Raw genomic sequence first — 13,181 nt, forward strand, 5'->3', positions numbered from 1 at the left:
CACTTGGGCAGCTTGAAATTACATTCTGCCACTTCGGCAACTTGAAATCGTCTCTTGTCATTAGTAGTGACTTCACAAACAATCGCTAATATATCCTGCTCTTTGTGTTTTCGATGTAATAATTGTTTTGTATCATGTTATTGTCTGTTGTAGTGATTGTTTCATGTATCATGCCATTGTGAGATGTAAAATTGCTTATGTTCTATGCACTTGGTAAATTACAATAAGCAGGGACTGTCTGCTGCTCGGCGAGAATTGCTTACGGGCCTCTACACTCTGTGCTGGGTTGAGTACAGTGATCCTCCACAGCTTGTACTTGCTTTGTAATAAAGGATTTGTGTTTTTCTAAACAGGTCATATCTTGTTATTGCAGCAAGTCCGTGAGGGTCTCTGAAAACGAACCTAACACATTGACACTCCTATGTCCATTACTTTGGACACATTTGCAAGAAATTCAAGCAGGGTCAGCAGGCATGAACTTAACTCTTGCAATGCTGTATTGGCTCTTTCTGATCATTTGAAAACCAAACGTGTAGATATACCTATCACGACTTTTCTTGGCTAAATGGCAAAACATACTTCAAGAGGCAGCACAAACATTTAATGCACAAATTTGTTGCTGTGTTTCTACAGGCTGCGAGCATGTCACAACTTGTTAACATTACGAAACTTGGAATGAGTTTTAACTCCGAGTGATTAGATTAGATTCCCTACAGTGTGGAAACAGGCCCTTCGGCCCAACAAGTCCACACGAGGACACAAACTGTAGCAGGGAACAGGCAGTTGCCATTTTCAAGTTCAATGTAAGTCTTAAGTGATACACTTTCGGAATGATCGTTTGAAATTCGAGTTCAACACTGTAGTGGTTGTGTCCCCTAGCTCGGGGACAGGAAACGAGGGGGTCACATCCCACCTACTCCATTTCTGAAGAAGGGTCCGGGCCCAAATCGTCAGCTTTGCTGCTCTGATGCTGCCTATGTGTTGCTCCAACTCCACACTGTGTTATCTCGGACTCCAGCATCAGCAGTTCTGAAAATCTCCGCCTACTCCAGAGATGTGCTACACCATGGCCAGACCATTCAAACCCACCGCCAGCACTTAACCGAAAAAAGACGATAGAACTACGGGTGGTGGAAATCAGAACTGAAGCTCTGAAGAAAAGTCACCGCACCCGAAACATTAATTCAGATTTCTCTCCACAGATGCTAACAGACCCGCCGAGTTTTTCCAGCGGCTTTTTGTTTCTGCAGCACATGAGCTGTCGCGGTACGAGCGCAGAAACCATTGAAATCAAACGAGCGGAAGAGACGGCGCGACCACGGTGATTGGCAGCACCTCCTCCAATCACAACAAGGGGACGACGGGGGCAGACCAATACGCGCGTGCGAAGGGGGCTGGCACAGGCGGCCGGCTGATTGACGCCTTCGCCTGCCAATCACCAGGCGCGAACGGCGGGAATGGGCGGAAACCAGGAGCAGCACGGAGCGAGGGGCTTCGCCATTTTTTTGTTGTTCGTTTGCTGGCTGAGGGCAACTGTCAAGCTTCTGCGTGCAGGTTTAGGGGGTTGTCATCGGTATATAGCTTTTTTTTGTTTCTCTTCTCTCAGTACACTCACTCCATTCTTTTTCCTGGTCGAATCGTCCTTCCTTTCACGTTGTCTTTTTTTTCCGGGCGGCGGGAAAAGGGGAAAGAAAAAAAATAGAGATGGTGAAGATTTTCGTGGGTAATCTACCACGGCCGACGACCGCCGATGAAATCCGGGCCTTGTTCGAGAAGTACGGCTCTGTGAGCGAGTGCGACCTGATCAAAGTAAGTGAGTAAAGTGTGGGGGTGGGGTTTGGGTCTGTATAGTCACGTGGTTTGGAGAGGTGGTGTTCAATTCCACCCCTCCTTGTTATCCCCCCATTTCCCAAACCCCTCCCCATCATGCTTCCCCTTTCTTACCCAACCACCCCTTCCTCCTCGCCCACCCCGCCCCCCCGCCCCTTCTCTCCCAATTGCCCCGCCCCTTCTCTCCCCATTGCCCCGCCCCTTATACTCCCCCCACCTAACCCTATTAACTTCTCACTCGACCGACTCTGCTACCTCATAGCAATTCCCTCCTCACCAACTGTTTGCAGACTTCCCAGTTGTTGGGAACATCCATTCTGTGTTTACCCTGTTTTGGTGCTGTCAGAATTTTACAGGTTTTCATAAGATCACCTGTGTGTTCTGCTAAACTCAGTTGACCAGGTGCATTCCTGTTTCCCTTCTTACTCCTTCCATAGCCAAAATATCCTATCTTAGATAAGGAGACTAGAACTGCGCACAGTATTCCAGTGTAGTCTCATCAAGGCCTTGGGAAAGGCAGCTCCTTAGCAACAACACTGACATACCCTGTTTCTGACAGGGCCGCTCAGCTCCTGACCTCATTGCAGCCTTAATTCAAACGTGAACGAAGGAACTGAATTCTAGAGGTGAGGTGAGAGTGACAGTCCTTGACGACAGGGCCATATTTAGTCAATTCTGATGTCAAGGAGCTCGAGTAAAACTGGATACAGGGCAGGATGGAGGGGGTCTCCACTACTAGGAGTCATAAGTGGCTTGGATCCAACTATTCACAATATGTAAACTGTCTAGCTGAAGGAACTATATGTTCCAATGTAATATCTCCAAGTTTGCAGATGACAGAATGCTGGGTTGGTGCGTCATGTAGAGATGCTTCAGTATGATTCGGGCAAGTCAAATGAATAGGCAAATGCATGGCATATGAAGTATAAATGGATAAATGTGAGATTATCCACCCAGCTGGGCCAGTAGACCAAGGAATGGTGGATGGAGTTTAATTTAGATGAATGTAAAATTTTGCTAAGGCAAATTAGGGCAGGATTTACACAGTTAATGGTAGGGACCTGGAGAGTTATGTTGAACAGAGAGACGTAGTGGCTCACTTACATAGTTCCTTGAAAGTAATCATCACAGGTAGACGGGGTAGTGAAGAATGCTTGCCTTCATTGGTCAAAGCATTAAGCAAATGAGTTGGGATGTCATGTTGCAGCTGTACAGATGTTTGGTGCAGCCACTTTTGGAGTACTGTGTACAGATCTGGTCACCCTGCTATGGAAGGATATTATTAAATTTGAAATGGTGCAGAAAGTATTTATGAGGTTGTTGCTGGAACTGGAGAATGTGAGTGATAAGGAGAGGCTGGATAAATGGCATTTTTTCCCTGGAGCGTAGGAGGTTGAGGGCTGACCTAATAGAAGTTGATGAGATCATGAGGGACATAGATAAAGTGAACAGTTGGGGTCTTTTCCCTAGGGTAAAGCAATTCCAGACAAGAGGGCACAATTTTAAGGTAAGATGAGAAGGATTTAAAAGGGACTTGATGGTAACTTCTTCACACAGGGCGGTGCATATATGTAACGATTTGCCAATTGGAGGGGTAGATGCAGGTACAGTTACAACATTTAGACATTGAGACAGATACATGAATAGGAAAGTTTTAAAGGGATACGGGCCAAACACAGGCAACTGTGATGAGTTTAGTTTGGGAAACCTGATCGGCATGAAAGAGTTGGACCAACGGGTCTTTTTCTATGCCGTATGACTCTATGACTGAATATTACAGCTGAATTGCAACAATTTGGGAAAGCAGGAGGTGCTGTGAGATCTTGACGTCAAGAAATCAGGCAGTTGCGGCAGGTAGTAAGAAGGCGAAAGTGGTCTTTAAGTGAGAGGATTGAGTACTGTGGATGTCGTGCTGCAGTTCTGCTGGGCCTTAGTGAAGGCTACAACAGGATAATTGTAGTTTGGTCATTTTATCTGAGGAAGGATGTTGTTGTGGTTGCTCTTCCCCAATGAGCCTTGCACAGCTAGATTGTGCAATTAGAAAGGAATAACTGGCAGTGCCCAGCTGGCTCCTCAGTGTACTTATCCAGAAAATCATCTCATACAAACTCCAGGGATTCCTCTTCTACAACATCATTACTGAATTGATTTTGCCTATCTGCATGCAGATTTAACTCACCCATAATTACAATTGTGTCTTTTTTGCTCGGTCTCTGTTTCCTATCTAATGGCTTTCCTAATATTTCCACGACTGTTTGGGGACTGTATATAATCCCCACTATCATTTTCTGCCCATTGGTGTTTCTGAGCTGTACCCATACAGATTACACTTCACAAATATCCTTCTTCGCTATTTTCTTAATGTCCTTTTTCACCAGCAATGCCACCCAACTTCGTTTTCGTTTTTGTCTCTTCCTAAAAACTACATGTCTCTAATATTCAGTTCCTATTACCGGTCAACCTGCAGACATAATTCCAATTATATCATACTCATTCATATCAATTTGCATGATTGTTTCATCGATTTGATTGTGAATGTTCAGCATGTTAAGACACCAGGCCTTAGGCTTGTCTTTTTGGCGTTCTTAGTGCCGTTTTCTACTGTGAACCTCTGATTCTTGCCCTTGATTTCTCGTTGTCACTTTTTTCCAATTTTCCATTCTATCTTTTGGTTTTGCCCTTTTTTCCCCTCCCACCCACTCTCATTTTAGTTTAAACCCTCTCCAGCTGCACTAGCAAAAGACATTGTTGTACTCGCCTTGATTAGCCTGCAGGGGCAAGGAGGTTTCTGGAGCTATATGGAACATTTTTTTTTGGCCACAGCTGGAGTACTGTGTGGACTTTTGGTCACCATTCAATAGGAAGAATATGATTGTACTAGATGGGGTGCAGAGGAGATTCATCAGGATGTTGTCAGGGCTGAAGCAATTCAGGTATGAAAAGAGACAAGATAAGCAACTCCTGCCTTTCTCAAGATTAGAGAAGGTTGAGGGTGAATCCGATTGAATTGTGTCGAAGTATGAGGGCATAGATGGGGAGGAACCGAACCTGCAGGAGTGAATACCAGTGGACACAGTTTTGTGCTCAGGAGAAAGAAGATTTAGAGATGATTTGAGGAAAACATTTTCATTCTGAAGGTTGATAATATCTGGCACTTATTGCCTAAAAGAATGATAAAAGTGAAAACCCTCAACTTTGAAGCAGTATTGAGATGAGCACTTGAAACATAAAAATATATAAGGCAACAGAACTAGTGCTAGAAAATGGGATAGGAATAGATAGTTGATTAGTGACTGGCATGGATGCATTTCGCCAAAGGGCCTCTTTTCAGGCTGTAAAATCTTTGACTTTCTCTCCATTACCCTTAATTTTGATATTGCCAATCTTTTAGACAATACCCTGTTGTTACCACTGAGCAATCAATTATCCAATGTTACCAAATTCATCCTGAGTTTCTACCTGTCTGAGTTTGCTTATTTTGCAATAAAAACAGAAGTAAGTTCTGGAAAAAGAAATAGGCTTGGCCTATCTGTAGACAGAGAAATAAGTGTTAACGCTTCAAGGCCAGTCAAAGAAGAATTATCAACCTATCAATGTTAATTTGAGATAATGGGAACTACAGATGCTGAAGAATCCGAGATAACAAAGTATGGAACTGGATGAACACAGCAGGCCCAAATTTGATCTCTCTCTCCATAGTGTCGGAGAAACTCAGCAGGCTTGGAGCATCTGTCATAAGAGAAGGAAGAGTTAATGTTTCAAGATGAATCAGCAGAGGAATCATAACACTTGCAATATTAACTTAGCTTGTCTCTTCACAGATGCTTCCAGACCTCTTAAGGTTTTCCAGAACTTTTTTTAAAATTTTGGATCTCCAATATCTGCAATATCTAAGCACCACAGTGATGTTTTCCAGAGTCCATGGATGGATGAAATTGAGGGCTCTAATTAGAAAGAACCCATGTACAGGGTGATGAGAATATATTTAAAGCAATGGGTTGGGTGTTGAAAAGTACAATTCTTACTAAGAGTTGTGAGGGATTGGAACTCACTGTTTGAGATAATGGTTGTAGTAGAAAGCCTTATTGCATTTAATACATGAATTTAATGCATGGGCCATATCCTACAAAGTTACAGATCATGTATTAGAATGGATTAATGTTGATTAGTTCTTAATCAGCAGCACAGACAAGTTGATTTGAATGGGACCTTTTGCATTGTAAATTTGCAATTTACTCATTATATTGTCACTTAATTGTGATTTGAATGGTTTGACAGTACATAAATTTTACTGTGACACACTATGATTTACTTCTGTTTGAAAGGAGGACATTTAATCAGACTGTCTTAATATTGTCAGTATTACGTTACTAATTTCACATCTTCTCCTTGAACAGAATTATGGCTTTGTGCATATGAAGGACCGGGAAGCAGCCAAGGAGGCAATTGAGAACCTCCACCACTACAAGTTGCATGGGGTTTCCATTAATGTGGAGGCCAGCAAAAGTGTGTCCAAGTCCTCGACCAAGCTGCACGTGGGTAATGTTGCAGCTGGCTGCACTAGTCAGGAGTTGCAGGCCAAGTTTGAGGAGTATGGAACCGTCTTAGAATGTGATATCGTTAAGGACTACGCCTTTGTGCACATGGAGAGGAGCGAAGATGCCATGGAGGCCATCAGGGGGCTAGATGGCACAGAATTCAAAGGTGAAATTGCTGGATTGGTGTGGGCCATTCGGGGCTTTAAGATGTTCTCTTTGAACCTCAGTGGTTGAGCGCGTATTGTCCGTCAGGCCTATAGATATTGGGGGTCTTTAAATAATGAAATTCACTCAGTCATAGTGCATCTTATGCAGTGTCTGAGTTTCCCAAATTTTTGAGCCTTATGCCTCTCTTGCAATATGCGAACTGGTGAAGGGTTTCTGCATGGGCTGCAATCCTATCTGAAGTCTTGACTGAGGCTCACTGTCTGGAACGCTGCCTCAAAGAGTAATGGTGTAACTTCTAGCCATAGTAGATGCTAGCGACTTTTGAGAAGATTTGTAGCTCAGGTTGAGGTTCTGGATGTGAGTTTGCTCGCTGAGCTGGAAGGTTAGTTTTCAGACGTTTTGTCACCATTCTAGGTAACATCATCAGTGAGCCTCTGATGAAGCGCTGGTGTTATGTCCCGCTTTCTATTTATCTGTTTAGGTTTCCTTGGGACATAACACCAGCGCTTCATCGGAGGCTCACTGATGATGTTACCTAGAATGGTGACGAAACGTCTGAAAACTAACCTTCCAGCTCAGCAAGCAAACTCACATCCATAGTAGGTGCTAGGTGATGGCAAGGTGGGTGTATTGCTATTTTCAATGCCATAATGCAGGAAAAATAAAACTATAGGCCTGGGAGTTCTATTAATAATAGCTATATATTGATGGTTCCTTTTTATTTGCGAAAGGGATTGCCTACTTAACATTTCCATTATATAGTCAATTTTCCCCACCTACTGAACTGCTACTTCGAACTTACAATTTGTACTGGATGGGTGTAGTGTATATGAGCACTCAGTATTGTGAGATGTTTTATGAACAGCCAGTAGAGTTTAAAATGAGAGAGACAAAAAAAAATTGTGTAGCGTGTCCTTTGAATGACCAGAATTTAACAGTTAGACAGTTGTCTACATTGGCTATGTTACAGCATTTCTGTGGCTGTTAAACTGAGTTCAAAAAGATCTAGTCATGTAGATTTCTTGTAAGCAACGGAGACACCATTGTTCCCATTTTATGGGTTGGATATGAGTGTCTGTTTCCTTAGTTAGCTTTTGCTACCAAATAATTGCCAATTGTGTGCATCTCAGTAAGTTATACTTGATGTTGCCCCTTTCTCCTTTACTAAGGTAGTTTTGTCTCTTTATGTTGTTCATTTTTATCTATCAGTTGGTGAACATTAAAATAAACTATGACATTTTGATAATATCTGGTAAGTGTCTTGTACTCTTTTCCTTGGGCACTGAATTTCCTGGATAAACATAAATGGTTGAAGCTTCTCTCTAAGTTTTGATGACAGTTCACTTACCCGCATATTGGTATGTTTGTTAGTCCAAATGTAACATTATTTATCATAGCATACTCATGAGGTGTAAGCCATTTTAAGATTAAATGTTGTACCAATGAACTTAATCAGAAGTCTCTTCTGTTCTTTGACTGTTGTTTGAGACAAAGTTTTAGATTAGAACTGTGATGAAGTCCCCTCAGTTGATGTCTGACTATAACACACAAACTGGAATTTTCAGTCTCATCAAACTAGGAAATGTTGCTGCTGTGGAATGTTTACATCCTATTAGCAATGAGCACTCATGAGTCAGTCGGGGTGGATTTGATGGGCAGTAAAGCTCCCTTTTCACTGATGGATGGGTATCAAATTCAACTTATATTTGATATGTTGGTCTAATTTTGATGTAAGCTGCTTCTAGCACAATTTATTTGGGCACTGGGATAGAACTTACAATGCAGTTTTCCAATTTATTTGAGCCTAAACCGTGCACGATGTATACCAGTTTCAAACATGATACCCTGCATCAGAGGCATGATTGACAACATATTAGTTACCTTTGCTTTTAGGTGGTTGCTCAAAATGACTGTGTGGTTAGTTTAAAATATCCAAACTCTGTGTGTTTGTTTAAGGACCATACTGTGGGACACATGGAAAACAAGGTGCAGCACACGCTGGTGTAAGTTACAAGTAGATTTTCTGTAATTGTACATTAGCCTTTGAGCCTCAAAATCAGTGAAGAGGTGACAGCAATTTTGCTTTTCTTTATAAAATCCCTTGCCCCTTTTGGAGTGTGCAGCAAAGAACTGTTGCATAGCATTGACTTTAGCCTTTAGTTGGACCCTACTTCTTCTTAATGTATTGGAGCTAGCAATGTAATATCAGAAGTTGTGCTGTCTGTGTTATTGAGAACAATCAGTCTCTCACTCTCTCTCCATCCTCACCTACCCCCAATCCAGCAACCACCACCACTACCCTCCTTGTTCCTCATTTGCCCAGTAGTGGAAGCAATATTTTATTACTTATGCCCAGGTGTCACTCATACTATTATTTCTGATTCTATCTACGCTCATTAGGATGTTGCTGCTGCTTTTGGTCTTGCAGGAAATTCTGGGTCCCACCAGTACCCTTTTTCTCTCTGCAGCATTATTTTCTAGTTTCCTCCCTTTCGGGAGCCCACTTGCTCAATCTGCATTTTTTCAAATCCCCTCATGACCCTTATTTGCCATTCTATTTTTCTTCCCTGCCATGAGGCAGGAACATTGGCTTGGAGGAAGAAGGTGGTGGACTGCAAATTTTAGTTCAGTTCTCTCAGTTGTTTAGAAACAGCACCTTGGAATCTTTGCAAGTATTCATATGCTGCTGCCTGTTAAAATTGCTCATGTACAGTTTGCCACTTTAGTGCAGTGCAGGTTGTACACAAAGTGTACGATTCTGCTGAATCCCAGATTCAGAAGTGCATTCAGTATTGCACCAATTCAACAGGCCATGCAAAACCTAATGTGGCTTCTTTGAGGGAGTTATTTCAGTGCTTTTGTTAAGCACTAGATTAAGGCTGACTAGACAAAATAATCAAACAAAACTAGTTTGGAACTCTGTTCCATTGACCTGTAATTGAGTGGTAAGATTGAAGATTAAACAACTCCTATCCATGGTAAAGTGACAGTTGAATGAAAACAGGAAATTCATTTTTCACAAGTAACTATTACCATGTTATAAATCATGGGTGTAGTGGGCAGTGAAGAAGGCTGTCTCAGAGTATGACAGTACCTTGATCAGATGGCCGATGGGCCAAGGAGTTGCAGATGGAGTTTAATTTAGATAAACGTAAGATATTACTTTCTGGTCAGGGAAATCAGGACTTTTATACACTTAATTGTAGAGTTCTGGGAGTGTTGCCAAACAAAGACACTTTGGGGTGCAGGTTCATAGTTCTTGAAGGTGAAGTCACAGATAGATTGGGAAGTGAAAAAGGCTTTCGGTGCGCTCGCCTTTGTTATGTCAGTGCATTGAATACAGGAGTTTGGGGTGTCTTGTTTAGGCTGTACAGGGAATTGGTTAGGCCACTTTTGGAGTAGTCCATTCACTTCTGGTCTCCCTGCTTTGGGAAAGATGTTCTTAAACTTGAAAGGGTGTTGCCAGGATTAGAGGGTTTGAGGTGTGGGGGAGGCTGAATAGGCTAGGGCTATTTTCCCTGGAGCAATAGACGCTGAGGTGTGACCTTGTAGAGGTTTATAAAATCATAAGGGATGAATAGGGTGAATGGCCCATGTCTTTTTTTCCCAGGGCATGAGAGTCCAAAACTAGAGGGAATAGTTTAAGGTGGCAGGGGAAAGATATAAAAGAGACCCAAGGTGCAACTTATTCACGCCAAGGGTGTTGTGTACAGAATTAGCTGCTAGAGCAGCTGGTGGAGGCTGATACAATTAGAACATTTAAAAGGCACCTGGGTGGGTACATGAATAGAAGGGCTTTGAGGGATATCAGCCAAATGCTGGCAATTAAGATCAGCAAGGATGAGTTGGACCAAAGGTCGGCATTCATGCTGTACGACTCTATGATTCTGACCCTTGAATCCCTTCACCAATAAATCTCTAGTACTATCCTTCAAGGAACTGTTTTCATGTCACTGCACCTCTTGTGATACTTCAGCTGTGTTTCATGATTTATGTTGTCGTTGTTCAAAAGATGATCTTGGTTCTCTTAATATTTTTTTTAAATCTGCAAATGTGTTTTGAAAAATCTTTTTAATGCACATAATGTTTAATTTCTAGTATGTGCGAACAGCGATTTTGTTTTGTGTGCAACATTTGTCAACTCCATGTCCTGGGGCAATTGAATTGGAGTCTAGAATTATGTTGCTTTATGTGAAAAGTATCAGTCAAGAATGGGTGGAGTTGTGTCCACTCCTGTTTTATTAAATATATATTTGACCTAAGTTCTCCCAGGTTGGAGATATTCCTAATGACTTGGTGAAAATCAGTTTCTGTACCTTGACGAAGGGATAATTTAGAGGTGTGCCTAAGTGCAATTGGACAGGGAGTTCAGTGCCCAAAATGATCTTTGTATTATTGTATTATTGTCATGATGCAACATTTAACTTCGCATTTATCTGACTCCTTCTGGGACTCCCAAAGTATGCTTTTTTCAAAATTCATTCACAGGTTGAGGGTGTCGCTGGCATTTATTGCCCATCCTTAACTGCCCTCTGGGAATTTAAGAGTCAACCACATTGCTTTGGGCCTGGAGTCACGTAGGCCAGACCAGGTAAGGATGGCAGTTTCCTTCCCTAAAAAGCATTAGTGAACCAGATGGGTTTTTCTGAGAATTGATAATGGATGCATGGTCATCATGGAGTCTTAATTCCAGATTTTTATTGAATTCAAAGTACACCACCTCCTGTGGCAGGTTTCAAACCTGGGACCCCAGAAAATTACCTGGGTATCTGAGTTAACAGTCCAGTGATAATACCAGAAGGTCATCGCCTCCCCGACCTGCAACCAATTAAGTTGCTTGGTGTATCGGCAGTGTCACAGTGTAGGCACTGCTTCAACCAATTTGTGCATGCTCAACTAGGGTTAGTAACTACGAAACTGTTCAGTGAATTTTGATTGAGGGGCATGTGTTTATCAGGATGTCAAGGAGAATTCTGCCCTTCTGTGAATGTTGTCATGGGATCTTGCATTCCCATTTGAGACCAAAACCTGGGCTTCCATTTAGCATCTTATCTGAAAGTTTGCATCTTCAACTGTGTAATGCTCCTTTAGATCGCCATGAAACATTGTATTTTATATTCAAACTTTTGGTCATACTTGTGCCATCTTATCCTCAAAATACATGATTCACTGTTGAAGGTGAATTACATGAAGTATTGCAGAAATATAGCTGGAAAAACATGGAATCACTGTGGAGTCAGGTATGAGGCTTAGAAAGCGTGAAGAATTTTGCTTCACCAGCTAGCTTATTGGCTTATTGTGATAAATAACGTAGGAAATGTTGATCTACCAGTGTAGGTCTTGATAAGGAGTCAGTGATTACTTGGCAGAGTTGCGCATGTAGTTTACAGAAATGTAGAGCAGTATTTGCACACTTCAAGAAAGAGAAATAGGTAAGTAAGACAATACTGGACCAAGGAATAATGAGGTCAGGGAAAATGTCTGTGTTTGTAGGGTTAAGCCTATAACAAAAATGTGACTGCCTTGTGGGGATGCCGGGAACATGGGTGTTTTAGCTCTCAAGTTTGTTATACTGAAATGACAGAAGTGTTGGTCATTACTGATAATAAGTCCACATACCCTTTTGGTTCTGTTGATCACATTTCTTTTTAGTTGAAATCAAAGTACTGAAGGGTATGAAATCATCTGTTATAAAAATGAGAAAAATGTTTTTACTGTTATGCAGGTTAGACACAGAGAGGAAGAACTACATAATCTTTTGTCCAAATTAAGAGCTGTTGGATATAAATAGCTTTTCGGATTACACAGGAAAAAGCAAAAGAAAATAACTGGTAGATTGCAGCAAGTGGACGCATGGTGCTATATGAAAGTATTTGATTAGGAAACATGTATAGGTATTAAAATCTCGACAATTGAAGGAGAATAGCAGAGAGAGAGAGCAAAATTTGAAAAATCTGGCAAAGCACGAGGTTACTGTGGTAGAGGGATCTGTTCATAATTTTCACAGGCCAGTCAAGGTCATAGTTTAGTTATTATTATTTAATATTTGGGGTATTAAACCCAGCAAGTATTTGCAGTATTAATGCATTTCGACTATGATATGACTCTTCTTTGGAACGGAAAGGGGCTGGAAAATGATGGTTCCAAAGTCCCAAATAGACAGCAGGTGTGTAACAAAAACAAAATATTGTTTGTGCTAGAAATCTGAAACAAACACACAATGCAGGAGAAATTTAGCAAGCCTGGCAGCATCTGTGGAAAGAGAAAAACAAGAGTTAACGTTTCTGTACAATATGCAACTCTGTTTCTCCCTTGTCCAGGGATGATGAGAGTGCCCAGAGCAAATGACATGCTAATGATAAGAGAAGAAAATTGTAGATACAAAATGGCTAGTAATGGTTGGTGTGAATTGTGGAAAGTAGGTTGGCTTCACAGACTAGGTGGAGGAGTGTGGATGGAGAGGATCAAAATGGGGACAATGGTTACTGCTCTGAAGTTGTTGATGTCAGAATTGAGTGCTGAGGATGATGGCTGTAAAGTGCTTCAGTAGAAAATGAGTTGTTGTGTTGAGCTTCTTTGGAACACTGAGGCTGACACTTTGCAATCTAAGACAAGTAAGTATGAGAGCAAGATGGTGTATTGAAA

General features: G+C 41.7%; 1 protein-coding gene across 19 annotated transcripts in view; it reads left to right on the forward strand.

Annotated features, from left to right (window-relative positions):
* The first annotated feature begins 1,327 nt into the window (after window positions 1-1,327).
* The window catches only part of LOC125446630 (RNA-binding protein 4B-like), a 135,948-nt gene continuing 124,094 nt past the window's right edge, over window positions 1,328-13,181 (forward strand). For 3 of the 19 annotated variants that reach the window (XM_048520344.2, XM_048520343.2, XM_048520345.2), the window contains exons 1-2: window positions 1,350-1,809; window positions 6,228-6,534. In XM_048520344.2, the coding sequence (XP_048376301.1) occupies window positions 1,705-1,809; window positions 6,228-6,534 (412 nt within the window). In that variant the 5' untranslated portion in view covers window positions 1,350-1,704. Of the gene's footprint in view, window positions 1,810-6,227; window positions 6,535-7,017; window positions 7,050-11,024; window positions 11,128-13,181 lie in introns of those variants that run through there. The other 16 variants (XM_059639578.1, XM_059639572.1, XM_048520340.2 and 13 more) reach the window with 15 other exon arrangements.

The sequence above is a fragment of the Stegostoma tigrinum genome, chromosome 34, assembly GCF_030684315.1.
Source record: "Stegostoma tigrinum isolate sSteTig4 chromosome 34, sSteTig4.hap1, whole genome shotgun sequence".
In the NCBI taxonomy this organism is placed as follows: Eukaryota; Metazoa; Chordata; class Chondrichthyes; order Orectolobiformes; family Stegostomatidae; genus Stegostoma; species Stegostoma tigrinum.